The sequence below is a fragment of the Corvus cornix genome, chromosome 1, assembly GCF_000738735.6.
Source record: "Corvus cornix cornix isolate S_Up_H32 chromosome 1, ASM73873v5, whole genome shotgun sequence".
NCBI classification, from domain to species: Eukaryota; Metazoa; Chordata; class Aves; order Passeriformes; family Corvidae; genus Corvus; species Corvus cornix.
Window position 1 is genome coordinate 87,933,793 of NC_046332.1, and position 26,129 is coordinate 87,959,921.

At 40.1% G+C, this 26,129-nt stretch overlaps 1 protein-coding gene and 1 non-coding gene across 2 annotated transcripts; both read right to left on the reverse strand.

The window, feature by feature from the left end:
- Positions 1-1,466: 1,466 nt before the first annotated feature.
- Positions 1,467-24,692, reverse strand: RNF149 (ring finger protein 149). The gene is given in 11 exon segments (XM_039548801.1): positions 1,467-2,073; positions 4,211-6,275; positions 6,637-6,832; positions 9,515-9,611; positions 10,081-10,163; positions 13,630-13,698; positions 16,609-16,859; positions 24,145-24,268; positions 24,270-24,436; positions 24,439-24,481; positions 24,484-24,692. Coding segments are annotated over 10 exon segments (1,221 nt in total). The 5' UTR covers positions 24,616-24,692; the 3' UTR covers positions 1,467-2,073; positions 4,211-6,216.
- LOC120411665 lies at positions 3,785-3,900 on the reverse strand. The gene has a single exon (XR_005604121.1). It is a non-coding gene; the product is annotated as a small nucleolar RNA SNORD89 (small nucleolar RNA).
- Positions 24,693-26,129: the final 1,437 nt, after the last annotated feature.

Genomic DNA, 26,129 nt, shown 5'->3' on the forward strand with positions numbered 1-26,129 from the left:
AGACAGTCTTTTGGCTTTTTCTTTCTGAGTAATTTAAGCTGTGAAATTGCTTGGACTGAAAATCCCATCAATCATAATCTTTTAGTAAAAAGTCCTGTGAGAAGTGTTCTGTAGTCATTAGGAATTAAGACTTGTGTAGCTTTCCAGTTAGAATGTATCAGGTCAACTAAAGTAACACTTATTTAAGGTCTGTTCCAATTCTAGACATTGCTTCCAAACCCAATACATTTGCTATCAGGCATTTTTAGTGGCAACAGCTAACCCAGCTTGTGCTCTAAAATCGTATCTTAATGTTTTCTATCTACTAAAGTTGGAGCCCAACTTGACTATCTTCTGTGTAGTAGTACCCCTCTTTAAAAGCATACATACATTTTAGACTAGTGTTTGGAATGTAAGCTGCAGGACTATGATGAAGTAACAGGCTCCAATATAAAAGTGATTACCACTGGTTAAAGGCATTGCTACCTACTTTATGATTTACAGATTTAGTTAAAAACAATTTAAGCCTCCCCCACCCCCAGGGTTGCTACTATGATACTACAGCTAAAGTCTAGCTGTTCTGCATCTTCACTGTATTGGCTTGAGTTGTACTGATACACATAAATCCGTAATCCTTAGATTTGTCACAGAACTATAAAAATTACCAAGAAGTTTTATGATTTCTATCATAGGTATGGCCGTGATACATTCATTTCAGAGCCCTGTGCATTGATTGATTCAGATTTGTTTGCTGTGTGCTTCTGTAGTGTTTGCTTGCTAGGAGGAAAGATAAGCCATGCTTTCCCAAATTTGTATTGGGTTTACACAGCAATGTTGTGGTATTGGGCAAGTGCAGGGTGACCTTTGTGAGAAGAGGCCAAGGCTGCCCTGTTCCAGGACAAGCTGGCACAGCAGAGCCCTGCAGCCAGGCTGGTGGCAGCTCAGTGATAACCTTGGAGTGTCTATACCTCATGGAATCTACACTGAAGCAGTTTAAGAACTGCAGCTCCATGGAAGGAACTCAGGCTGGAGCAGGGCAGAAGGGTGAGGAGAGTACAGAAGAGACCACCTCTTACAGGCTCACACCACCCTTCCCCATCCTGCCACCATGGAAGGGAGAAGAGTCAGCTTACAGAAGGGCAGTTTTAGTCTTCTATTTCACTATCCTACTCTAAAACTAATTTATTGCCATTTAAAAGCAATCTTTATGAATCACATCTGTTTTGCCTGTGATGGTAATTGGCAACTGTTTCTTATCTTAACCCACAAGTTCTTCCATCTGATTTTCTTCCTCCTCACTAAGCAGCCAGCCAAGGTTAACCCAGCCCACCCAGGTATTGGTCACATGGGGAAAGCACCACATGCTGAAAGAATCTCCCCCTTAGCTACCCAGCATGAATTTAACTTGTTTTGTGTTATGAGTGTTGAGTCTCTCAGATGCAATTCCTAAGTGTACCAAAGAAAACAAAACCCTCCGGCTTCTCAGATGTTGCTTTTTAAAAGGTCTGTATAATTTATTATGGAATTTGAGCTTTTAGCCATTAAGTTACAACAACAATGCATAACTTGACATTCTTACAACTGTACATACACAATGGAAAAGACACAAGTGCTTAATCCAAACAATGCAACCAACTCAGTTCAAAGTTACAATAAAAGACAGTCAGTTGTGAATAGTTTTTGACAGACTAGCAAATTCAAATAGTTTTCTGTAGGTATATGTTTATAGTAGAAGTAAGTGGCTTCAGAGTTTTGGACTTAAGCTTCAGACTAACAAAATGATGGAAACTTATTCTGCTCCTCTGAATTAAGGATGCGCTCATTTAAAAATGCAGTAACATTACCATGTTTCAGACGGTGAAAAGTAGCTTCAGGTCCAATGGAAGTATAATGGACAGTCTCAGGCAATGCACTCTTCATACAAATACATGCAATTATAAAGGCATTCTACTTTTAAAACTTTCTCAAATCAAGTTTTGCAATACAGCAGGATATCTGAGGAGAGATCAGGACCCATACTGAACAAAACCAAAAGCCTTCAGCTCAATTTGTGCATGTTTAATGAATTCCAATTCTCAAATCTTCACATATCACCTGCGAGAGAAAACAACACAGCCAATGAAGACCAGTCTCAAAGACATGTTAACATTTTTTGCAGGCATTCCAGTTAAAAAAAAAAAATAAATACACATTCCACTTGAGGAACTGTAATTCACCATGGCCCTATTACAAAATTGCATGTCTTCAACTTACACAAGGGGACAGGACAGTCTTGCTGGACTCTGCACAACTACAACTGGCTGGTTTAAGAGGAACCTTGCAGGATGGGCAGAAAACCTGAATGACCATTCCCAAATCAATAGGTAATTAAAAAACAGCTTTGCACACTTGACAAAGGTGTTGCAATGGTGTTTCTCTGTGCCAGTTACAACATGAACAGGACCAAAATTCCCAACAGGCCAGCTTTGGCAGGAATATACTGGTATGCAGTTTATTAAGTCAGCATGGATTAGAGGATTTTCACTGTAGGTAAATTATCCTACAACTCCTCCAGCAGACCTCCAAAATCTACCTCTAATTAGTGGCAACAGGGTACTTGGACTACATTCACATGCAATGTGGCGGGTAAGGGGCAGGGGAAAGAAGTTGCTGCTATCCTATCAAACTTCTCTAGTACATGCCAAGAATCTCCTCCTAGCATTGCTTAGAGCAAAAGAAGAATCCAGTCTAGCAGTCATTAGTAAAAGAAAATCCAGACTTTCTAGTTAAATTGGTACTGCAAGTAATTAAACTATTAACATGCTTTTAGATCTGAAATGTCTGTGGTTCATTTTTGCTTGCTATCAAGTCTGAAAGACAGTTTAGACAATTATTTACTATCAAGTTTTTTCCAGTTTGTCATTTGTAGACTATTATTAATAAACAAAAATTTCTGAACAAAGACAGGGCCTCCAGTTTTTCCTTTAAGACAGCAGTTCATTTTGACATGTTCATAGTTCCTTTGTAAAAAAAAAAATTAAAAATCACTTAGCTTCAAATTCCTCCCTAACAGAGACAGCAGCAGTAGCAAAGCCATACCAATTAACACAACACTAATAAAACTTATTCCACAAAAACCAGCATCCCCTAGTCCTTTTAGGGATTTTTCCTAAGTGAGGCATTCAGTATCACCATTGAGGGGCTTTAGACTTCATGTGGGCTCTGCAATTTAGCTTTTTGTATGACACCACATGAATGCCTCTAGTAAGAAACACTCTGCCTGATTACAGCAAAATCTAACAAAGGGACAGAGGTGTCCCTTTGTTTTATGAAAAATGGACAGCTAGGAAAAGAGTTGAGGGCAGGAGGAGGCAGCAGGAACCCACAACACAGCTGCAGCTCCCACACCAGGCAGGACATGGCCGAAGCAGAAGAGGCAGATTATAGCTTCCCCAAATGGAAGGGAAAGGAGTCAGGAGGCGCCTACCCTGTAAAAAGCATTCTTGGAAGGGGTGAAATAAACATTCATTAGTTCTGATCTTCATACAAGCTTGTGGTAGGTAAAGTGCTAGAAACTAGCAATACCAGTTTTGATCCAAATTAGTGGGGATCCAGATCAGCAAAGTCCATGCACCTGTATTTACCTACAGCAGCCTACACCCATTTACTCAATGTAATGGATGAGCTGGAACAGCAGGTCATATGCTTCTGGTTTCTAAGCCTCTCGTTACTGTTTTAAGCTAAAAAGACAATCCCTAGATTGTCTTTTTCCTGCCCTGAACTTTTCATCCTACCTCTCTTTTTACTAATGCATGTCAGCTTTTTGACTGAGGTCAGACTAGTGATTCGCTTCAGCTGATTTTTGTCATTGTGCTTCCAAGGAGAGCAAACTGCTTGCTGGAGGCACTGCAATTCGGCCTTTTATTGTCATCACTCCTCAGCAGCACAGCTGGCCTTGCAAGACCTAACTGTATCACAGATCAACTATGTGCAAACCTATTTGACTGAAACAACTGTAACTATTTTTGTGAATGACTGAAACGAAACAGGTGCAGTGCCAGCATGAGAAACAGACCTCAGGAGCCTTCACACTCAGCTATTTTCCTAAGTCAGTACACACCAGATTTTATAAGCACACTTTTCAGTTTGCAGGTTCCTTAGCTTTTCTTCCAGCTTTCTGCCAGATCTCAGATTTAATTCTTAAGAAAAGCTTTTGGTTTTATAGGTATTACATAAAAGCTCAAGTACTTACCACAATTCTCCTCTCCAGAATGAATACTGTGCTGTAGGTATCAGCAAGACACAATCCACAGACTGACAACACTTCTCTTGATAACTTCTCTTTTTGGTTCCTCCTTGAGCTAGAGTTTAAACCCTCTCAACATTTACTACATCAATGTTCAGTTTTGTGTTAAAGAAGAGGGAGAAGACTTAGTTTTTAATATTGAAGAGATAGTTAAAAAGGCAGTTCTGGAAATGTTGATAAGCTTCTTTTGGAGACATAAGTGTCCCTACACACTGTTTGGTTTCGTCGTGGGTTGTTTTTTTATTTGTTCAGTTTTTAAGATGGTTGGTCAGTCCTATTCCATTCTCATGTGCTTCTTGTAAGATAAAGGCATCACAAAAGCTTGCACCTGCTGGTGACATCAGAACTACAACCTGACAGTTTTCCAGTAAACCTAAAAGTTATACTCCTACAGGGAAGAGGCAGATTTTTTTTTTAAGTAGGCATTAACAGGAATTTTTTGAAGGAAATTTAGGGTGAAACATCTGCTCTGCAAAGTAGAAGTTCAGATCATATTTCCCCAGCTGAAACCTCTGTAATTTCTGGAACATTCATTTTAAAATTAAAAAAAGTTATTGCTTCTATTGAAGCTCAATATAAGTTAGAAAAAGAATTGCATATTTTCTTAAAAACATTCCAAATATACATATTAAAACCAAAACGCACTCTAAAACAAATGTCTAGTGAAAGACACTGTTTTAAGCAACCTGTAGCAACAGCTTTACAAAAGAAAATTGAGGAATGTAGCATATTATTTATAACATGACAATGCTAAAATCCTAAACAATTCACTTAACACTTTTAAAGTAGTGTTTTAAATACACATATTTCCTTACAAAACAGTTTAGCAATTCCTTATACCACTTACAGTATATAAATACTTGAATAAGAGGTCATAATGGGAGATGCCAGGGTTTACATTTACTCTCAGATGCTTCAGATTTCTTAAGTGTTTTACTATAAGGCACAATACTGCTAATCTAAAAGAAAGAAATAGAAGCTAATGGCAAACCTAGTCAAAACTCCTAATGTGGAATATCCAAGAGAATTCCAGCATCTCTATGCAAAGGAAAAGAAAAAGCTAAACAAACCCAAACTTTGTATTTCTTAAGAAACGGTTTCAATTTGTACATAAAGTGGGTCAGGATGGGAACAGGAGCAAGAAATTACATAAATTCTTATAAATAGACTAATAAATATATTTTAGCCATAATTAGCCCTTTACCTCTGTTCTACTGAGTTTAAGATTGAAAGAGGTAACCAGTGTGCATATACTAAATAAGTCTACATGCTCAGCACGTGAAGACCACCGAGTACAACCTATTACTGCCAAATTCAGTATAAAAAGCTAGCAAGATGGAGAAGGTTTCCTTTTCTCAGCATCCACTCTGAGTAGAACACATTACAAGATTGAATAAGTATTTGTTACATGTAAAGAAAGTTGCAACCAGCAATTTTTCCATCACAAGGAAAGGATACACAACATATCCATTAAATATTTGATTCCTTCAAGGTTAATTCTGTTTTCTAAGAATATTCATCTCCAATTACAACAGATCAGAACTTTCAGAACATTTTAATAGTCGTAGCTTCTAAGTGTTCTTCATGTGGACATACTGAATGTAAATAGTGCATCCAAAATATTTAACCATTACACATTCTACATTATTTTCACTGCCTAGTCTTCATCTTTGTTACAGCCCTCTGGAACACAATGACATTGCAACAATGCTTACAGAAAAAGGGTTATTGCATTTTTTTTTAGGATGAGACATCCAGAGGAGATTTTATAAAATCCTCCTGTGTACAAAATTCTTAGTTATTAGCCCTTTTGGAACACCAGCTAGAAAAGTTTGAAAGGTAAAATAATTTACATTGTTATTTTTTCTGTTCACTAGACAAAAGTCCATACTAATTAAATAAAAAATAATAGTTCTTCAACAGTCTATTCAAGATATCTTCCATGAAGCAGTTCAGTGGGAATTTCCATTAGATAGATGTTCTCCATGCCTGTTATTACTGGCATCCACATCTAAAAATCAGGAATTAAAAGAAAAATTGTTTGTTGTTTTACCATTTTAATATGCTTTATCTTTTATATTAATCCAGACTCTGGCAAAAAATTTCATGCTTATATATACCTAAGGTTCTCGAGATTCTCTGAGTAATTCTCTTAAGACACTGTTTACATCTTTCTTCCCCCAAGTCCAGTTTTTTCCAGCTCAACAGAGTTCTTTGAAAATCTGCTTGTATTTTTTGAAGAGCAGTAGTAAGTGACACCATTCAGTCCGGTCTGCACTGCAGTACTAGCTGCTCACACTAGTTAGAGAAGGGCTTCTTCTAATGCGGTGTCTAGTGCTAAGGTTTGCCCAGTGAAACACTGAAGTACTTACCAAGCAATGCTGTGGTTTCCCCCGCGTCCTCTTTTAAGCTGGTACACTGCAATACTGATTCATTAGTGGAGGAAGCCGACAATTCGCTCACTTCGTTTCTGTCATCATCTTGCAAAGCAATACTCAGACTTCCGACTGAAACGCTGCCACTTATGGATTCAGGTATCGGAACTTCAAGTACGTCTTCGGGGTCCCCCTTCAAAATTAAACATATTTAACTGTCACTTTTGTCTACCATCAGACATCAACTTTCCTCCACGTTACCTTTTGTCACCTCACCTTACTGGAAAAAAAGACCATTTTTTTAGCTATTACATGTGCCCTCCTGGGAATAGTGTTGATATTGTTCACTTTCAAGGTTATTGTCTAACTGCAAAGAAAGAAAGACAACCAAAGAAAAGCCATTTGTCCAAAGCCACCCAAAAGCCAAGAGCAGCAACAACAGCAGTCCACCCAGTCAGCTTTTTGGAGGGATTATTTCAACACTGTAGCAACAGTATTGCAGGTTAGGAGCAGGCTCCACACATACAAAATCTCCACTGAGGAAAGGTATTGATCCTTTGAGTTTGAAGAAGCCTCCAAGTCTCGTTTTTTTGTCATAGTAGTTGGCCAAGACTTTTTTTTTTTTACAAGAGTGAGCAAACATTTACATCAGAACCAAATGCTCTCCTCCTCTATCGCCAGCCTAACTTTAAGTCTGTTCCAAAAACACAAACATGCTGGCTTGTCACTTTGCAGGAATGCAACATCTGCATCACAGGCAAAGGGATTTATTTCACCTATTGTATAGCATGAGCTATACAATTGTGAATTAACTTTCAGAGTGAATCAAAGTCCTATACATACAGTTCTGTTTCTACAATTAAATAGGCTACCTTCATTAACATAAACATACTGATGTTATTTATACATAAGCAAATATATTGCAGTTTAAGTAGCTATTCTTTTTGCTTCCTAGCAAGTATTATTCCCTTCCTCAAACAACTAGCAAAAGCCCATCTTAAGATTTAAGAAATTCTGGGCTGATTCTTTCTTTAGCATCAAATCAGCATAATTTAAAATGTACTGAATTTTAATGAGCTATAGACATGCTAAAATTGAACACAAGACACATGTGATACTTATCTTTACGTTTGTGGGTTGGAGGGGAGGGGATGAATGCTTTTGGTTTCCAAAACTTAAAACAGTTAAACAAGCACTGAAACTACAAAGTTCAGTAATACTCTATGAAATCAGTCAGACATGCTGAACTGCAGTTCTTCCTCTCATAAAAAATAGCATAATGAAGAACTAGACCACTGAAGTCTGCTCTTTACAAAAGCCACGTAATAGGACTTGGTGCCTTTTTTCTACTTTCAAGCCTTTAAAAATGTAAAAGCATCTGAAGTATTTGTTGTTCACAACTGAACTGAGCCTTGAGCCTACCTGCAGAAGGTTTAGTTAATTTCTGTAATAAGGCTGCATATTCTTCTCGGCAGGTATGTCACTCAGACTGCACTGCCGAGAGAAGCTGCCTTGCTCTTTGCACTTCTTTTCTTCACATCGGTAAAAAAATTCAGGCAGTCACTCCACAGACTAGATTGGGCAACCTGGATCAAACTGAAAACTAAGCTACAAAAAAATTCCTGAATGATTTCCCATTATTTGCTTCAGTGGGACTTGAATGATTGATGCACACAGGACATATTTGCCTCATTTAATTATAAAAATGAACTGGGTTTCTCTGTTTAATATAATCCCATTCAATCTTCTTTCCAAAAGTAATTTTGGCCAACAAGCAGAGGAGTTATTACTCCTCCTGCTTGGGCTTAGTATTAATTATCCTCTGCAACAGCACAAATTCAGGGAATATAATTATTCTGAAGGTCCCAGTATTTCAGTTTCCAGCCTGTAATCAAAAGGATAAGTCCATCTGCATATAACACAAGATACATCAACCCCAAGAACTGAATGTGAGCAGAAACCAAGCTGCTAATATAATCATATTAAAGTAGCAATAGCTATTCCACGTGACAAAAAGACTGCAAGTCTTGGGCAAAGTCTGACTTAATACACAGAAGCACCAAAATCTGGTATGTATATATATATTACATAGCAAGAGTATTGTCCCCTTTGACAAAACAAAACAGTAATTCATAACACTCTCCCATAGATCTGGAAAGTCTCTGCAATGAAGTAAGAGAAAAGGTAGTCAAAATACAGATCTAGTCTATGAAAGGAAAGTCCCTGAAACCAAAAAAACCACCCCTATTTTCTAGAGATCTCTCTAGATCAGTAGGAGATAAGAGAGGTATATTCTTGCCTATAGCATTTTTTATCAACAGTGACTGAGTAACCTACCGCATGTGTCTTCATCTCTCTTTTCTGGTGCTGTCAGAAAGAAATGAGAGCACATCATTTTCTCTACTTAACCAATTTCTGGTGAATGTCTTCAGGAAGGTTTTAAGTACCAGCTCATTTACAAGGATAAATCATGGGGCATATGTGGAAGTACACAAACATTCTACGTAGAAATACTGTAATTTCTTCCTTTGAATCGCAGTTCTCAACATCAAATATATGTTCTAGATTTATTTAATTCAGTTATATTTTTGCAGCCTGGGCAAACTGTCTCACCTCTGCTTCAAATTCCTTAATATCAGCTGGAGATAGAAAAAATTGGTTATCAAAGAAGATTCACAAGCTGCTCGATACACTATTTAAGTTCTTACCCATAAAATTCCCTTATTTTTCTGGTTCTCATTCAATTACTCTTTGCATCTTTGCCCAGCTTCTCGAGTCTTGTCAAAGAACAGCTGTTCTCATTCTGAACAGTTACATGAAGTCTTGCCTCCTAGACTGTACTTCTACTTTGAGATTAAAGTAGTATGCAACATACCCAGTATCCCAGAGCTTTGATAACATCTAGTTTACACATTGGACAAGTCCGGTGATCCAAAAGCCAAGGATCAATGCATGTTCTATGGAAGATGTGCCTAAAGAAAAGAAATGCTCTTTAGAACTTACCATGAAAGCCACACACCCCTCCTTCAAACAGTGTGTAAGTTAACACATTAAAAATAAACCTTTCCTTTATAATCTTGACAATTAGCTGCAGCTCAATTTACTAGTACAGACATGGTTCTGGAAAGCCTTTGCTTCATGCCAGCTTTCTGCAGTAGGAGATGCTACTAACCACAAAGACAGCACACAGTTACCAGTTCAATAGTGTACAGTCCTAATTTAAGCAAGCTCTACTTCACTCCTACAGTTATCTCAATTGCTCCCTTGCCCCGACACACACATGAAGTGCTATGTGATCTCACAGTGCCCATCAACATTTAACAGGCCATACAAATGGCAGCTTCAGCTCCGCCACCAGGGGTTCAGAAGAATTTATATTAAATTCATCCCATTTCTTCAGAAAAACATGCTAAAGAGTAAAGAATAATTATGGCTACTTACTTGCATGGCAGAATTCGGACAGTGTCTTTCAGTTTGTAGTTCTCAATGCACACAGCACAGTTTTCCACATCAACATCTAAACCCTAAATATGACAACATATTTAGGTGTATTACATTCATATTTCATTACAGAACAAGCTTTGTGTAATAGCTAGCTTCAAAGAATGCAAAATATATTAAATGGTATAGTAAATAAAAATATCTACCTCATTTAATTCAAGATTTTGTCAAGAGGTGATTTGATCAAGTTACCAAATACTAAAAGCTGCCAAACCCAGGTTTTCTAATTTAAATAGCTATACATGGCACCCTAAGTAATTCGTTACGTCTCACACATTGGCTTTGCTCATGGGAGCACAGGAATGTTTCAGCTGGAAGTAGCTATAAGATGAAAACATTTAAAAGAGGTCAGCTAAAATCAAAGCGCACAATCTTAATTCTGAACAAACGGTCCCAAAGATTTCCAAGAGCAGGAAGAGATTTTTGGTGTTGAATACTGCAAACATCATCTTCACCTTTTTCTTGTTTTCTACCACATCCCAGCAGATATTCCTTCATAGCCGGAAGAGAATGCAAGTATGCAATTTGGGTTTACAACTTTTCTCCAAGTTCACACTAGACAGAACATCATTTCCCCACTTCTATTTTTATCTAAGGGTTAAATATCTTTCCTAACAAGTCTTACTGTCTTCTTGAAGCCATGCTTAGAGTTGCAGCGCAAATATGATGGATAGCTCCAAATACAAGAAAAATAATCCAACATTAACTGGGCTGTATAAAATCTAAGTATTAGAAGAACAGACAGTGGGAAAACTCCTTTCCTTTCATCCCCACAAAATTAGTGTGTTTGGTTTACTACTTACTGAAGCACTTCAGTTTCAATACTACAAACATTTAAACTAATTAGTTCTGCAAGCAAACTTTCAAGTTCAAGGCCAGTATTTCCCTCCTTCGCATGCTACCAATTTACACAATTAATGCCTTAAATTCCCAAGTACCTCACAATTAAGACTGTTTTTTTACGGAAGCGAAGTTAAGACAAGTGCTTATTCTATAACAAGTTATTTTTTATTCTGTACAAGAGGCAAAATCCAAGCACATCATATGGAGCACATCCTAAAATGAGCGTCCATTCTACAATAATCCCATAAGCTTCTCAGGAAAAATCTACATGATAGCAAATACACTTTTAATATATGACCTATTTTTAGTTAAATATCTCAGCATCAAGTGGGGATAATGAAGAACTGTACTGTGTAACAACAAAAGAAATACACTTTTTCTAAATGGCTGAAAGGAAATATTTAAAGAAAAAAAGTACATTTACAGAGTAGACAGGACAAATTTCCAGACAAATTTATATTAGTTCATGAAAATACCTCTGCATCAGTAAGTTACATAAACTTGCTGCTGGCAGGTTGATTCAAAACACATTAAAAAGATGTGATTTACCACACAGAAAAACTCTATTTTAATGGAGAGATTTTAACCTTATCTCATTCTTCTCTTCTTAATGAACATGGAATTCATAGGAATAACCAGCATACTGTATAACAACAAAGTCCCCCATTTTATTTACTTTAGTCAAAGGTCTATTTATTGGAAGGAACTCCCTGGTATACTGCAAAAATCACACCATACAAATCCTATTTGGAGGATTTTACCGAACATCAATTTTAAAAGCCATAAACATCTTCCACGTGGTTTTTAACATGGGTTTCATCGTGACCCTTCTACATCACTTTATGCTGACATTATGCTCTGATAGTACTTTACACAAGTCTGGGTTCAATTCTGTCTTTCTTGATCTCTGATGTCACCATTGTATGAATTGAAGTATGAATATCCCTCTGTTCACAGCTTGAAATAGATGTGAAACTCCATCAAAAAGTAGTCTAATTGAAAGTAAGAAATACTCATAAAACACCATTTAAGCATGCTGAAAGCATAGGAGGAAAAGGCAACTAAGTTCAAAGACACTTTTAGGATTTTTTAAGTTTCAAAACCGTTTTACTAAATGAAGGATATATTCTCTGTGGCACATGATCTGAGCTAAACAGCTTCTGCTGGACCACAGCTTTTAAACTTTTTACATATCAGTGTCCTTTCTCACTTTAATTTTATTCCATAGATTTAAAAATTTATTTTAAAATAATCTTGTTTTCCACCTCTGAGCAAATCAGTCCTTAACTAAAAACTCATCAAGTAAGACAAGGGTTGAGGGAAAAAAAATGCCTATGTAGCAGCAGAAATCTAGTCAGAAGCTAATTTTGCATCTAGGATCAGCACTCCTGAAAACTCCAAGTAAAATATTTTCTTTCAAAATGTTGGCTTTTTCTACTTCAGTTATTCTAATACAGCTGAGTTTAGGCCGTATGCTGTCAAAGCCAACTTCCTGAAAGCTGCTTTAATTTTTAGATTAGCTTTATTTCATAACATAGAAAGGTGTAGGAACCCAGAGTGCAGAGAATATTTCTCTGCCTGTTTTGAAGGGTTCTACCCCCCTGGACAACAGTTTTTGACCTTTATCCTTGGAGAAAATTGCCTACCCTCTGGGAAGAATTAGAATCTATACTGGTGTGAACTAGGTGATAGAATATTATGTAAGATTGTCACAGGGTGAAAAATTTAGAGGATTTGGGTTTGTTAATATTAGTAAATAGATAAAAGCAAAAAACTTCAAAATAGAGGACTGTTGTTCTCCAGACCTTCTTCTTCTTCTACTACTCCATATTCTGCAGTAGAAGGAGTTTGGGATGACTGGATAAAGAATTCTGGAGTTCCTGACTGCGTGATTAGATAATTGGTAGAAAAGTAAAAATAATGTACACTTTTAGTGACCATTGGTTGATTTACCTTTAAAAAGCCTTGAGCTTTCTTGCATTTTGCCTTTTGTATTTTGCTCTGCTTCATGCTATGCTGTCAGCATGTGAATTACTGATAAGATATAATAAACAACCTGAAGACCAAGAAAGTACAGAAGTCCTGTTCGTCTCTCGGACTCCTGGCAAAGACTTTAAAAACTCTCCTCCATCAGGGGAGGCATAATTATGGCACGGACAGTGTCAGAAATGTACTTTAAAAAAATTTATGCTTCAGGTTAAGCCTACACAGCTCCTTAATGTATTGTGTGTCGAAAGATGAAACAAGTGGTTTATTTTTCAAAGTTTTTTATATTTTTAAGGTCTTCTAATCAATAAGAAGATGAATGTTGTTTTAAGAAAACAGGACATTACATCAGCTGTAAGAACTGTGCGGAAGTATTTTGCAATCCACTTGTTGATGTTTTCAAGTGCTGAAAAGATAACAATGTTTCCTCATCTTTACATTCTGTACAATCCCCTATACATTCTGTACAACCAGATATTACTTGCAACAAAGTACCCTTATTTCATAAGTAGTTAAAATCTGGCTCTTCAATTTTAAATTCTGCCTTTTAAACAAAGCCTAAAATAAGCCTAAAATTGTGGGAATTTTAGTTTCAATTCTTTGAAGACTTTACAACCATTTTTAAAACCTAGAGAAATAATCAGAGCCACACTGAATTACCTTTTCTCCACGTTTCACTGTATGCAGCTGAAGCTGGCTGATGGCTCTCTTGGTTTCTTTCCTATGTCCCTAGGAATAAGATTTTAAGTATTAGTATAGTCATTAGTTTCAGGAATTACATTTCCAAGTTTTTAAATACTTTCCACATGGATTGCTAAGTCTTCTGAATGCATCTGAAAAAAGAAGTCGATCTGGGCAATGCATTAGTTTATACAATACTTCCAGCCAGCAGATGTTCAGTAAGTTGTGGGCTCCTAGGGCCCAGCGGAACACGTGCTCTGCAAGCACCCCGCTCGCACGAATGGCCCAGGCAGTGCAGAGGGGAGCAGAGCACACCGGCAGCGGCAGTCCCGCATCCTGACTGCCGGCATTAAGGGCCTTCCCACACAGGAAAGCTGAAACCCGTGTAGGCTTGAGAGGCAAGCAGAGCTGTAACAACAGCCATACAACCAGACCTTCCAGTTAGGCAGGCCCATGAGCAAGCACACTGTACGTTTTGCACCAGCCTGGGAGAAGGTGGAATCCTGCCAAGCAGCCTACAGCCAGCCACCAGGTCAAAAGGCTGCTTGTAGCTATTAATATTTCCCCCAGTTAAACACTGTCTCCTACGTTGGACAAAGCTTTGCACTGAAAGGACACATTATGCAAAGGAGATGACAAGAAAGGCTTTACAGACATGATGCACCATACTGGACTTCTATACAGTATAATCATGCTTAGAGGGGAAGTGAGAAAAGAAAGCAGTACTGTATTCCAAGACAAAGTGCTAGCTACTGCAAGAAACTGAGAAACTAAACACTCGCAGCTGACAGATGCTGACCTGTCTAGCAGTAACCCTCACTGAAGAAATACCATAAATAAAATAAAAAACCCCAAACCCATAAGGGCAGCTTTTCTCTGTAGTAATTACGATGACATATATAATTTTACAAATGCATAGTACTGAAAATGGTGATTTTTTAATTTTTATGGTGTTAAAGATAAGTTGTCTGAAAGGTCTCCCAGAAATGGACAAAACCAGCAGCAGAAGCCTATTCCACCTTCTCAGGGTTTTCTGCACAGTCCTGTTTTCATCTTCAGTAGCACGGAGATCTTCTATAGTTTTACTGCTAAACTGGTATTAGAATAAATCTTAAGATACCCATCTTCACTTAGCAGCTACACAGTGGCTTGCTTTAAGGCATAACATATTTAACTCACAAGTTTTAATTTTACTAGAGTGTATAAGCCAAGCAAAACGAGATTTGGGTTAGAAAGTGGCTTTTTGTTTCCAAAAGTCTTTTGAGACTCTTAGTAATACATCTCCAGTAATATCTTCGAAACGTTGTCCAACTTTGTATCATTTTTATTTTCAGTGGCCATTTTAGAAGAGAAAGAATTGAGAAAATGGCATAATGTTCTAATGCTAGACAGTTTCATTTATTTAAGAAGCATTTGGATGATCAGTACTGGCAAAATCTATTGGTATTTGAATGACAATGACAAAATCTATTAAGAGTTAGTGGCACATGTTTCTGAGAAACATCACATCCACACCCTTAAAACTAAAGTACATGATATGATATGATGCTTCATAAAACATGTGAACTCTCCTCCGTGTGAACTATGTAAAAGGCAGGAAGAAGCAACTTTCTTCACCAAACAACTGTTACAACATAGAAACACATCCCTTTTCCTATAAATACTTCTCAAAAAATTTGTTTTCCCAAAAGTATTCTCTGAAAATAAATTCTAAGGTTTAAAGCTTAGTAAAAAAGAGTCTAGGAAACCAAAACTCCAGGGAGACCACCAATTTAACCAATACAGAAGTCCTGTGTGTTATCCTCAGTTATTGAAAAGAGAAATTAAATATTTTCCTAGAAGAGTCCTGTAAGTTCTAAACAGAGTTCAGACTTCTGAAAGCAAACAAAAATCCCTTCCCTCCTCCCCCAAAGCTAGCATCTGTATCTTCAAGCAGAAGGCAGGAGAAGTCCACACGCTAAGCACTGATTGAAACAGTATTTTTTTCTGAGCTGAGGATAAAAAAAAAAGAACCTGCAAATATAAACAAGTGCAACTTTATTTTTCATTTAGCAGAAAACTATGGTAGAGCTGCTGATGATCGTGGAAGAAATCTAACCTATTTGCAGTAGTTGAAAAGCAGAGGTAAGTGCCATTCTAAGGTATTTTCAAAACTCAGATGGACTTACATCCTCAACAACTCCATGTTAGTTGCTCTCTTGCAGGGGTCCAGAGGTCCCTTCCAGCCTAAACTGTTCTGTGATTAAGTACTTTCCTCAGGGGAAAAAAGTAAATCTGGCTCTTTCTTTAAATTCTATCTAAGTACAGAAATGTGAAAAGGGCAAATAAGGAGCAAAATTACTCTTTCCAAACCTTCTCAGTACTCTCACTGTTCTCAATACCTTGAGCAGCCCAAGAGAGCTGAGTCTCACCACACATGCACCTTCTAGCACCTGTAGTTCAGTAACTCTACAGTGGAGTTGTAGAATTACAAGTGTCAAAAGTAGTTTTCATAAATCTTTAAAACTAAAAATTCTACCCTGAAGAACTTGTGGGTTTCATAAGAAAATAAAAAAATCTCACCATGGTCCCTTTCCATTAAAAAAATCTGGTCAGGGAAGCTAATATTTTCAAAATGAAAATTACTGAAGAATGAAAATAACTTTTAATGTCAAAAGGAAGGAAGTTCAGTTAGGTGAGAGATCACATAAGAAGCTGCCCTTACTCTGTTGTTGACAAGTGGCTAAATGTATTTTCCATTACTTCATATGAGCATCTAATAATTATAACTAGTCAAACTTGTGATGCCAATTAGCACAGTGCTTATTAGCCTCACTGACTATTGCTGAACAGCATCGCAGTTAGCAGAATAGGAAGAAGGCACAGATCCTCAAGAATGTTTCAATAAACAATCAGTTAGGCAACTGATTTGACACAAGAAGGAGGTAAATACTCTTAAGTGCCATTAGCTCCATTTACCTGGTTTCCAAACTGTGATCCCGTATACAGGAAACGTTGTATATAGTAAAATATGAGCCAAGCAAGCGATATAATCATCATGGTGATGAAGGCGATGGCTACAAACACAACTGATTGACCACTAATGTATTCCTGTACATGTCGTGTGCCAACAACAATACTCATTCTTACTGGAATCCCTCTTCGTACTGGTTCCAATATCTCTATTCCTTTTGGATAGCCAACCATTATCACCACTGTATTTCCTGTTCCTGTTGGAGGGAATAAAAAAAGAAAAAAAGTCAGTAGTCACAGTAAAAATGTAGGCATTCTTGCTTGATGGTAATTTGGCCTCTTCAGTTAAGATCAGTGAGCAAAGTAATAGGAAAGCCTCCAGTGCTTTTTTTCAGTCATAGCAGAATTGATAGAAAGTTTACTGGTAAAGAATCCTTATCTACTTTCAAAAACTCTCAAACACAAGATAAAGTTCAACAGATGCACCTTTACTGTTCAAGGCCCTATACTCATCATTCTACAGTGAGGTGAGATGCGGATCCATGCAAAAAAGCCAGAAAAGTCATACACTTCTCAAAGCAGTTTAAGTTCTAGCTTGCAACTCAGGAACAGTTGGTCTTTTATTTGTCAGTGTGGGAATTTTAGTTGCAGATGGAGATAGTACGTGAATATCACAAAAAGAGACACTTCAATTTAGTTTGAATCTGAATCCACAGCCAAATTACACTGGATTATATACACAAAAGAGAAAAAGATTCAGATATTTAATAATAAATTATTTTAAGCACTGAAATACTTAAAGATTCTTTAATACTAAATATTCAAAATGTAATGAGACTTCCTGACAAGGACTTGTCAAGAAATACTTTGTGACTGTTTTGGGAGCAGTGACCCAAAGGATTTTTCTTAATATATTAGAAGTCTAGAGTACTCAATCCATATGAAAGAAATCTAATTACAAAAAAAATCCGAAACCTTTAGGCAACATACTGCCACCAAAACCATAAAGACCACCTAGCAAAATCCAAAGACCTCTGTGACTAGTGTTTTCCTAATTTTTTTTCTGGAAGAATCTCCAGTATTCTCAGAAATATCTAACCCAAGTGTTACAAAATAAATTACAAACAAATGTACTTGTTAAAAATGTCACATTTTCACTGTTAAATACTATTTCTATTTTAATAGTTCTTACTTTGTGTGTACCAACACTGCTGCTCCCTCAGTAAGTCACAGCTTTACAGTTTACTTTGCTGTCCTACCTCTGAGAAAAGGAGTGAAACTAGTCTTGATTCAGAGAGAAAGGAAGAAAAAGAGAGGGGTTTTCGTAGCTGAAAATCTAAAGCTGTAATGTTACAGCTACCTTTTTTAGATTCACAAGACTACCTATCTGCAACAAGACCTCCCCCAAAGGCTTAAAGCCTTCTGGCTGTATTAGATTCCTTACTGAGAAGCTATGTCAGAAGAAATGGCTTTCTTATTTGTAACATTACATCAAATGGGGACTCTCAAAATTCAAAGCTGCATTCTGGCCTCACCCACCTCTGCCTACTAAGACAAAGAGTTATTTGCCTGAACTATTTAAACCAAATTCCTTTAGTTGAGACAATTCTGGCTGTGACAGCTTTTCAATGTGGCCACTCTGCTACAAAGCCAAGGGGAATCTGCAGAAGTTTCACTTGTGTACTTAGAAGTCCTTCCTCCATAAGGCACACATAGTTTGCTTTGGATGAAAACCAAAGGTTCCGGGCATTAGCTGAGTAACCCTTCCTTCTCAGCTTCACCTTAACACAACCATCCCACCTCTGATCACCTACTCTACAAACCATCACACCTGTGTCTGCCAGATCCAGACCCAGCAAAAGAGCAGATTTTCCTAATAGGGTTACACCAACTTGTGCCTCCCCTCTGGCACCCCACTCTGCTCACCAGCAACACCCACCCCACTTATGTTGCCTTGCTTGGTGGGTGTGTTTGGAGACACAAAGCAGTGAAGCTGAAGACAGACAATAACCAACTAGGCTCCACTAATTAGTTCTGCTCACCTCAAGTCCGAGCATACTATGAATTGGTTAATTAATATTGCTCTTCTCTCTGAACCAGCACAAAAGCACTACCAGAGAGACTCATGAATCTCAGAGAAGAGTGTGAAACACTCTCTGTTCTCTGACCCTGCACAACTCCACAGGGAGTTAGCAAGAAAAAAAACATATGAATGTAGGAATTTATTTTATGTTGCTAAGAACTGCCATCCCCATACCTAAACCAGGAAATTAGGTCCTGTGTCCGTAATCAATTGTAAGAATTACAAATAACAGGAGGGGTGCCTAAGCATGGCCAGGGAATGGTACAAATGTGTAGGAAAGATTTATGTGGTTCCATCCAAGCTTAAGGAAGAAAAGGGAGTTTCAAGATTAGACGCAGCCTGCATTCTTCAATCAGTAAGTTTCCACCTCAGTCCTGAAATCTTGAGTCAGTTTAATCCTGCTATCTGATTCTCTGCACTATTTCTAATGATGAAGTATTTAAAAACCCCCACAACAATAAGTATTGTCTTTCTCTGCTTTGTCACCAGAATGCCCAACTATCAGACAGTTATTTCCTTGAAATGAAAGTCAGGCTACTTTTGCACAATAGCTGCTAGACAGTGCGACAACTTCCACTTTAGAATAAACATAAGCATACTATACATTTTAAAATAAATACCCATTAAAAGCATTTTAACAGTTTTAAAGCCTTGGTGATGAACTTGCCACTAAAAATACACGAAACTAAACACAGGGGCCTTGAAGGTCATGAGACAGAAGGGGGAGAAGAGAAGAATAATTGCAATCCATGATTACAAAAGCAACAAGAGCACTCTCAGAGAAGCAGTTGCCCTGAGCAGCCTGTAAGACTAAGGGTTTTAACTCATTCTTTGCTAATTTTAGCCTTCTGTTCTGAAACTCATTATTCAAAGACTGAAATGATGTTGAGTCATTCCATCAGCTTCTTCAACTGCCATACAACTCAGACACCTCAAATCACATTCATAAAGAAAACTCCAAGTGTCACATATATGCGTCTACTGAAAGCATGTTCTATTGGCTTTGCCTTTCTATAACCTTCTAATTTTACAATAAATAATCACATTTTTACTCTGCTAGAGTAAACTTGATTTTTTTTTTCTAGGTTTGATTGATGCCTCAGTGAAATTTGGTCCATTTAAAATTTGGTCTGCATTTTTTAACATTATCATGGCTGGCAGATGCTTAGGATACTTGCAAAAAAGGGCAAATTTGGAACTCTGAAGATGAAGGTACGTTTCCTGCCAGTGCAGTCAGTTTTACTGCTACCACTCCCAGTATTTTCTTACAAAAGGAAACCAGCATTCTCCTGATGAGGAAAAAGTAGGACAGGAACAGATCTTGATTCCAGGCACCCCAAACTACAACATTTATTCCCATTCATGCTTAGAGATGAAGAAGATAATTTTCTGTCATCTGGAAACTGATCGCAGACACACTCTAGTTTTTGTCCTTCTGAGAAATCTCAGAAAGCTCCCAGAGTTCAACCATCTTAGAAAAAATGTTTAAGGTCAGTCCACTGGCTTATTTAAACATAGGCACCCTACTAATATTGCCACAACTAACACCAAATATTCTTTTTAGCTCCTGGTCCAAACAAATGGCTGTTACCAGTACGCTAACAATCCCATAACAAGCTTTGTCTCGACCATCTACCCCAACCTCATCTCACCTAGTCCCTGGTGCATGTTGTATTTTCACCTGCCTCAAGGAGGATGTATAACCACTGGTACACATACTCTTCCCACCTGAGTTCCAAAACACTCAAATGCACTCTTATCTATAACACAGATATAAGCAGTTACTCCTGCTTCTTCAGAACAATATTACCAGTTCAACATCATACAGTCATGTCTTATTTAAGCAAGCCACTGTCCTTTCAGCAGTTACAGTACCAGAAACCAGCAGTAATACAGAAATTAAGCACCATTTGAGAATCCTGAGTAGTGCTGCAAGCAATGCAGCAAAGAGCTGAACTACGTGCCAAAATAACTCTAACTCTGCTGCTTTGGAAATAGCAAGAACTTACAGAATCATGAGCACAAAGTAATTTGCATCTGTTTTGCTCAATACAGATGCATTAAAAAAACACAACAATGGAGGAAAGAACTAGTTTGATGTATTTTGGCAAATCAAAGACCATAATTTTCATTATGTAGCCAAAGTCATACACTCAAATTAAGTCCCAACCCTCCCTTAAATCCACTAACCATGAATTAAAGCTCTACTCCAGACTTACCTCAAACTATTACAGCCAGCACCTCCCATCCCTGCATGTCAAGCACAACCGCATTTCATTCCATAGTCCACAATAAAGTAACACATGTTCTGATCAGGAGCACCAAATCCTAGCTTGAGGGGGGCATACAGCATGAAGTGTAACAGGAAAACTATAGAAGCAGAAGACCCTGTTTTCTTTCCATTGCAATATACCTCTGCCTCCCCCTAACTTCTCAACCAGAACTGAACCTCTTGACTCTCCTTAGTCTGATCTCCACAATACTCCACACTTTGCCTCTCCAGATTCCTCTCCAACCCACTCCCAGCTAATATTTACATGCAGTACCTACTTCAGTTCTGGAAAGCAATTTGAATCTTCTGTATTGTATTAAGTTCACCACCATCACCAAAAATGAACAGAGTTAAGACTGCCTGTGAAGTCTGTAAAACTGAAGTCTGAATTTACATCATTCAGATTCAGCAAATGAAGTACAACTCCTCGAGGCATTTGGGTAAAACTAGTTTTCCAGTGGAAAAATCTTCTCAGCCACACATGAAATTATGTCACTATTACTTTCCTCGAGGAGGGAAGTCATCCAGCATTTCGAACAATGTAATTTGGACAGAGAGCAAAGTCTTGAATCAGTAGAGTCACATCTGAAGAGCTTCCTTTTCGAAGAAGGGACAGGATTTCAAGGCTAGACATTCAAATTCTTGACTCTCTTGTTCCAAAACTTTAGTTAAAATCCCTACTCACTGCACACATGAAGCTTACAAGGTGAAAAATACTGATTATTTGGAACACTTGTCCTTTTATCAAATGCTTTGATGCCAGCTGTAACAAGTAATTTCTTCACCCAATCAAGAACCTCTCCTTTTACTCAAGCTGAATCATGCCTAAAAACGCCAAAAGGCCACCAACAAAAAGAGCATACATGTGTCACACACATCCCAGAAAATTCAAAGGTCAGGTTTTCCAGGAGGAGAATGAAAAGATGACACGGAGACCACAAAAGCTGTCTATCACCTTCACATAATTTGGGCTGCATCTCTACCACTCGTAACCATTGTTCCATCTCACATCATTTTCAGTGCCACTAATTGCAAACACATTAAGCAGATTTTACTTATGCATGTAACTCCACTCCTTGGTTACTGCACTGCAGATTTCCCAGAGTATTTATCCTCAGCATTCCTCACAGAAGCAAAGCTTGCTTCCTCATGTGCCAGTTCACAAATCCCTTCACAGAAATGAAAATGTAGGTTCTGTAAAATGCAGCTTTACCCTCCACATTCTTCCTTGCCAGTCTTCCACAGACCTTTCTATCATCTCCCTTCAAAAAGCCTAAGATTTAAAACACTAACAGTAACTCTCCCCTTTATTCCCAAAGTGCACTGAAAGTGTTTGAACATTTACATGTCTGAAAGTGTCAACCATGAAACAAACATTTATGACTACATCAGAGCTCCATCGCAATTATATTGCAATATATTATTATATTCCCATTCAAACAATCGTAAGGTCAAACCTGCATTTATGAAGTCAGTATAAATACAAATGTATTATTGTATATATGAACTATACTAAATCACACTCTTTACATAGGTGGAACTTTCATCAGCAACATTCAGCCAGTTCAAGAAAAAAACCCCCCATGAGCAGTCAGAGAGCACTTCTCTTTACACCACTGGCAGATGTAACTATACTAGTGAAGTCCAAAACTGAGTATTAAGCCCAAGAAGGTCTTCTGTAGCACAAAGATAATAGCAGAAAAGAGAAAATTTTTTAAAAATTATAAAATAAGCAAGATGAGAAAAGGAGAAAAAGATTCAACAAAAGAACAAATAATACTTATGAAAGGTTACAATGGGGAATGGAGGAAAGAATGTGGGAAAAAAATTGTGCTGATTGCCCAATACAGAGTAAAAACAAGAAAAAGAAGCTGTTTAAGATGAAAGCAGTATTACACAACGAAGTACCTTAATCACCATCCAGGATCAAAACCAAAGGTTCATTTTATCTAGCACCTCACCTCCACTTTCACAGTGAATTAAAAATACAAGATGGGCCAGGCTGATCTCAAGCAAGCAGCAGGCTATGAACAGTAATCATGATTCCAATCCCCCAACTGGTGCCACTGGGTATTCCAAGAGGAGAGACATGTTTTCCAATTGATAAATCACATGTGTGATAGAGCAACAGCTCCCTAGCTGAGATTTTCAGCTCACTATACTAAGAAAATAAGTTTGTTTCCTTTAGAAACACATTATGGTTTTACTTCTGCCAAGTCCCTGGTCCTTCCCTTCCTCACAACCAGGAATGAGAGCCCAGGCACTAATAAACTCATTGTAGCAAAACCATGTGAAGCGCACATTTACAGAATGTTTTACTTAAGTTTGCCTTGTCTTCACATCCTCGTTTGAAGACCTTCCAGTTTCTCAAAAATCTACAAAAGCAAACAGATTTTACTGCCAAGTTTTGAGGCTTTCCCCACCTCTTTAAGCATTTCGTGTCGTCATAACCATAAAAATTCAGCGAGTCTTTCGTGTCATAGCCCAAGAGGGGACTGTGGTGACAGAACATCTGGATTGCTATCTCGGCAAAAATCACAGAACCCTTTTGCAGGCTACATAGCAGCAGCAGCACATTGAGACAAGCCAACATCCTTCTCCAGGGTTCAGTTTTCCTGCCGCATTTGCGAGCGTTTAAGGATTACCTGATGCTTACACCTCTCTCTCTCACTCTTAACAGACCTGCGCAGGAGAGGACGATGAAGCGATAACAAAGCCTGTACCAAAAGCTACCTTCAAATAGCTACGGCTGTACCTTCAAAAGCACCTGAAGGCATCTTCGGGATACCTGGTGCGTTTACACACGGCCTGCAGAAAGCGGCCTACCTGTGACCGCTGTAGCCATTCTGCCGGAGGGTACCAGGCAAAAAGGTATCCCTAAAGGAAACCCAAGCCTCCCCCCCAGTCTGTCACACGGCTGCCGGTCCCGATGGCTGCGCCGCATTTCCTCCCTGACGCCCGGACCGTAACTTGGGAGACAGAAGACGGTCCCGGCTTTTCCCTATGGTGGCTTACAGGAAGAGAAAACAAAATCGCGGCTCTCTGTACCATTTTTACAGGGATTTCTGCCTCCCCACATACCCATTCCTCACCGCGCACACCCGCATCACCGATGCGGGCCGGCGTTAGACAAAGCGATCCCCCCGAAAGCATCCCCCCGACCCCTCGGCGAGCGCGGAGAGCTCACCCAGGTGGGACATAGAGACGGTGCTGTTGCCGAAGCGGGCCTCGTTGTAGATGACCACAGCGGCCGCCCGCTTCCGGCCGCCGCGTTGGTGACCTTGTCCTTTGAAAGTGCAGCCACCGCGGGCCAACCAGGGCGATCCAGGTCGGTGGGTCGCCCTCGGGGGGCCCGCGGCCACCGGGAGGCAGAGGCACGTCGTAGTCGGTGTCGGCCGCGCAGCCCTCCATGTGGCGGGGCGAGGCGCCACGAGGAATGCCCACATGGCCCTGAGCGCTCTCCTTGGGCGAGCTGTCCCGTAGCGGCCGCTCTCCGTGTTGCCGCGCACCGTTGCGGTTTGCTGAGCGGCTCCACGTAGGCCGTGCTCACCCACGCCGTGTACCACTCCAGCGCCCGGGCGCCCGCGCACGGCGGCGGCGGCGCCCCCAGCGCCACCAGCGCCGCCGCCACCAGCGCCAGCCGGGCGCGACGCACCATGGCCCGGCCGCCCCCGCCGCGGACAGGAGAAGCGTGCGCAGATCCCTCCTCCGTCGCCGGCGCGGTCTGCCCCGCGGCCGCCCCGCGCCGCGCAGGTACCCGCGGTGCCGCCGGGGCGGAGCCCGCCGCCGCGGCTGATGGCGAGCAGGGGGCAGGGCCAGGCCGCCCCGCCCCGCGGCATGCCGGGAGAGGGGGGGCCGGGACAGGAGGTGGGCGGGCCGAGCGACTCGCGGCGCGGGGCTTGGGCTGGCGTGTCGGCGCGTGTGCGCTGCGGTGGCTACCGGGTGGCAAATGAATTAGGTTGGAAAAGACCTCTGAGATCATCAAATCCAACCTGTGATCGAACACCGCCATGTCAGCTAGACCATGGCAGTTAGTGCCACGTCTGATCTTGCCTTAAACACCCCTAGGCACGGTGACTCCACCCCCTCCCTGGGCAGCTCATTTCAATGTCTTACCACCCTTTTTGTGAAGAAAGTCCTCCTAATATCCAACCTAAACCCACCCTGGCGCAGCTTGAGGCTGTGTCTTCCTGTCCTGTCGCTGGTTGCCTGGGAGAAGAGGCCGAGCCCCGCCTGGCTGCAGGCTCCTTTCAGGTGGTTGTAGAGAGTGGTAAGGTCTCCCCCGAGCCTCCTTTTCTCCAAGCTAAACAATCCCAGCTCCCTTTGCTGCTTCTCACGGGACTTGTGCTCCACACTTCTCACCAGCTCCATTGCCCTTCTCTGGACCCATTCCAGCACCTCAATATCTTTGAATTGAGGGGCCCAGAACTGGACACAGCACTCGAAGTATGGCCTCACCAGTGCCACAAGGGGAGAATTACTTCCCTAGTCCTGCTGGCCACTCTAATACAGGCCAGGATGCCATTGCCCCCGGTCTGTCGGGGCTCTTTAAGGAGCACAGCTCAGCCCCGGCTCCCTGCACACAACTGGTGCCCGCGGGGATCAACGTGAAGCGCCTCCTGCAGGAAGTGTCCATTGCCCCTGCCTGGCACTTGCCCTCCCCTGCCAACGAGCCCTCGGGCGCTGCTCGGCCTTGGACCCTGCCACGGCGGGCCGGCCCAAGTGCTGTCCACCAGCCCAGCAGTGACACACGCGCCAAGTTAAATGAGTCACTGCCGCACCCTCCGGGGCACACCTCGCCCTCGTTCGAAGGTGAAGCGTGGCTTCCTGAGGAGTGGAGGCAGACTGAAGCACCAGAAGCAAGGACACCACAGAACGAGAGGTGGCCAGAAGGCAGCAAGGAATAGAACGGTGCACAGACATGCAGAGGAAAGGGAATGGAGCTACGCACGTTCAGATACACACGGTGCCTGTGCTGTTGTGCTGAGGGGAGCTCATTCCAGAAGGATGAAAAATGGTGACAGGGTCTGTACTGTGTCTGGAGGAAAAAGTATACAAGTACAAGATTAAGGTCCTGAATAGACATGATCATTCTATAGACTTGTTTTCCATTAAATAGAAGTATTTGACGTACACCTTTTTTTAAATAAACACAGAATCTTCCCTATTTTC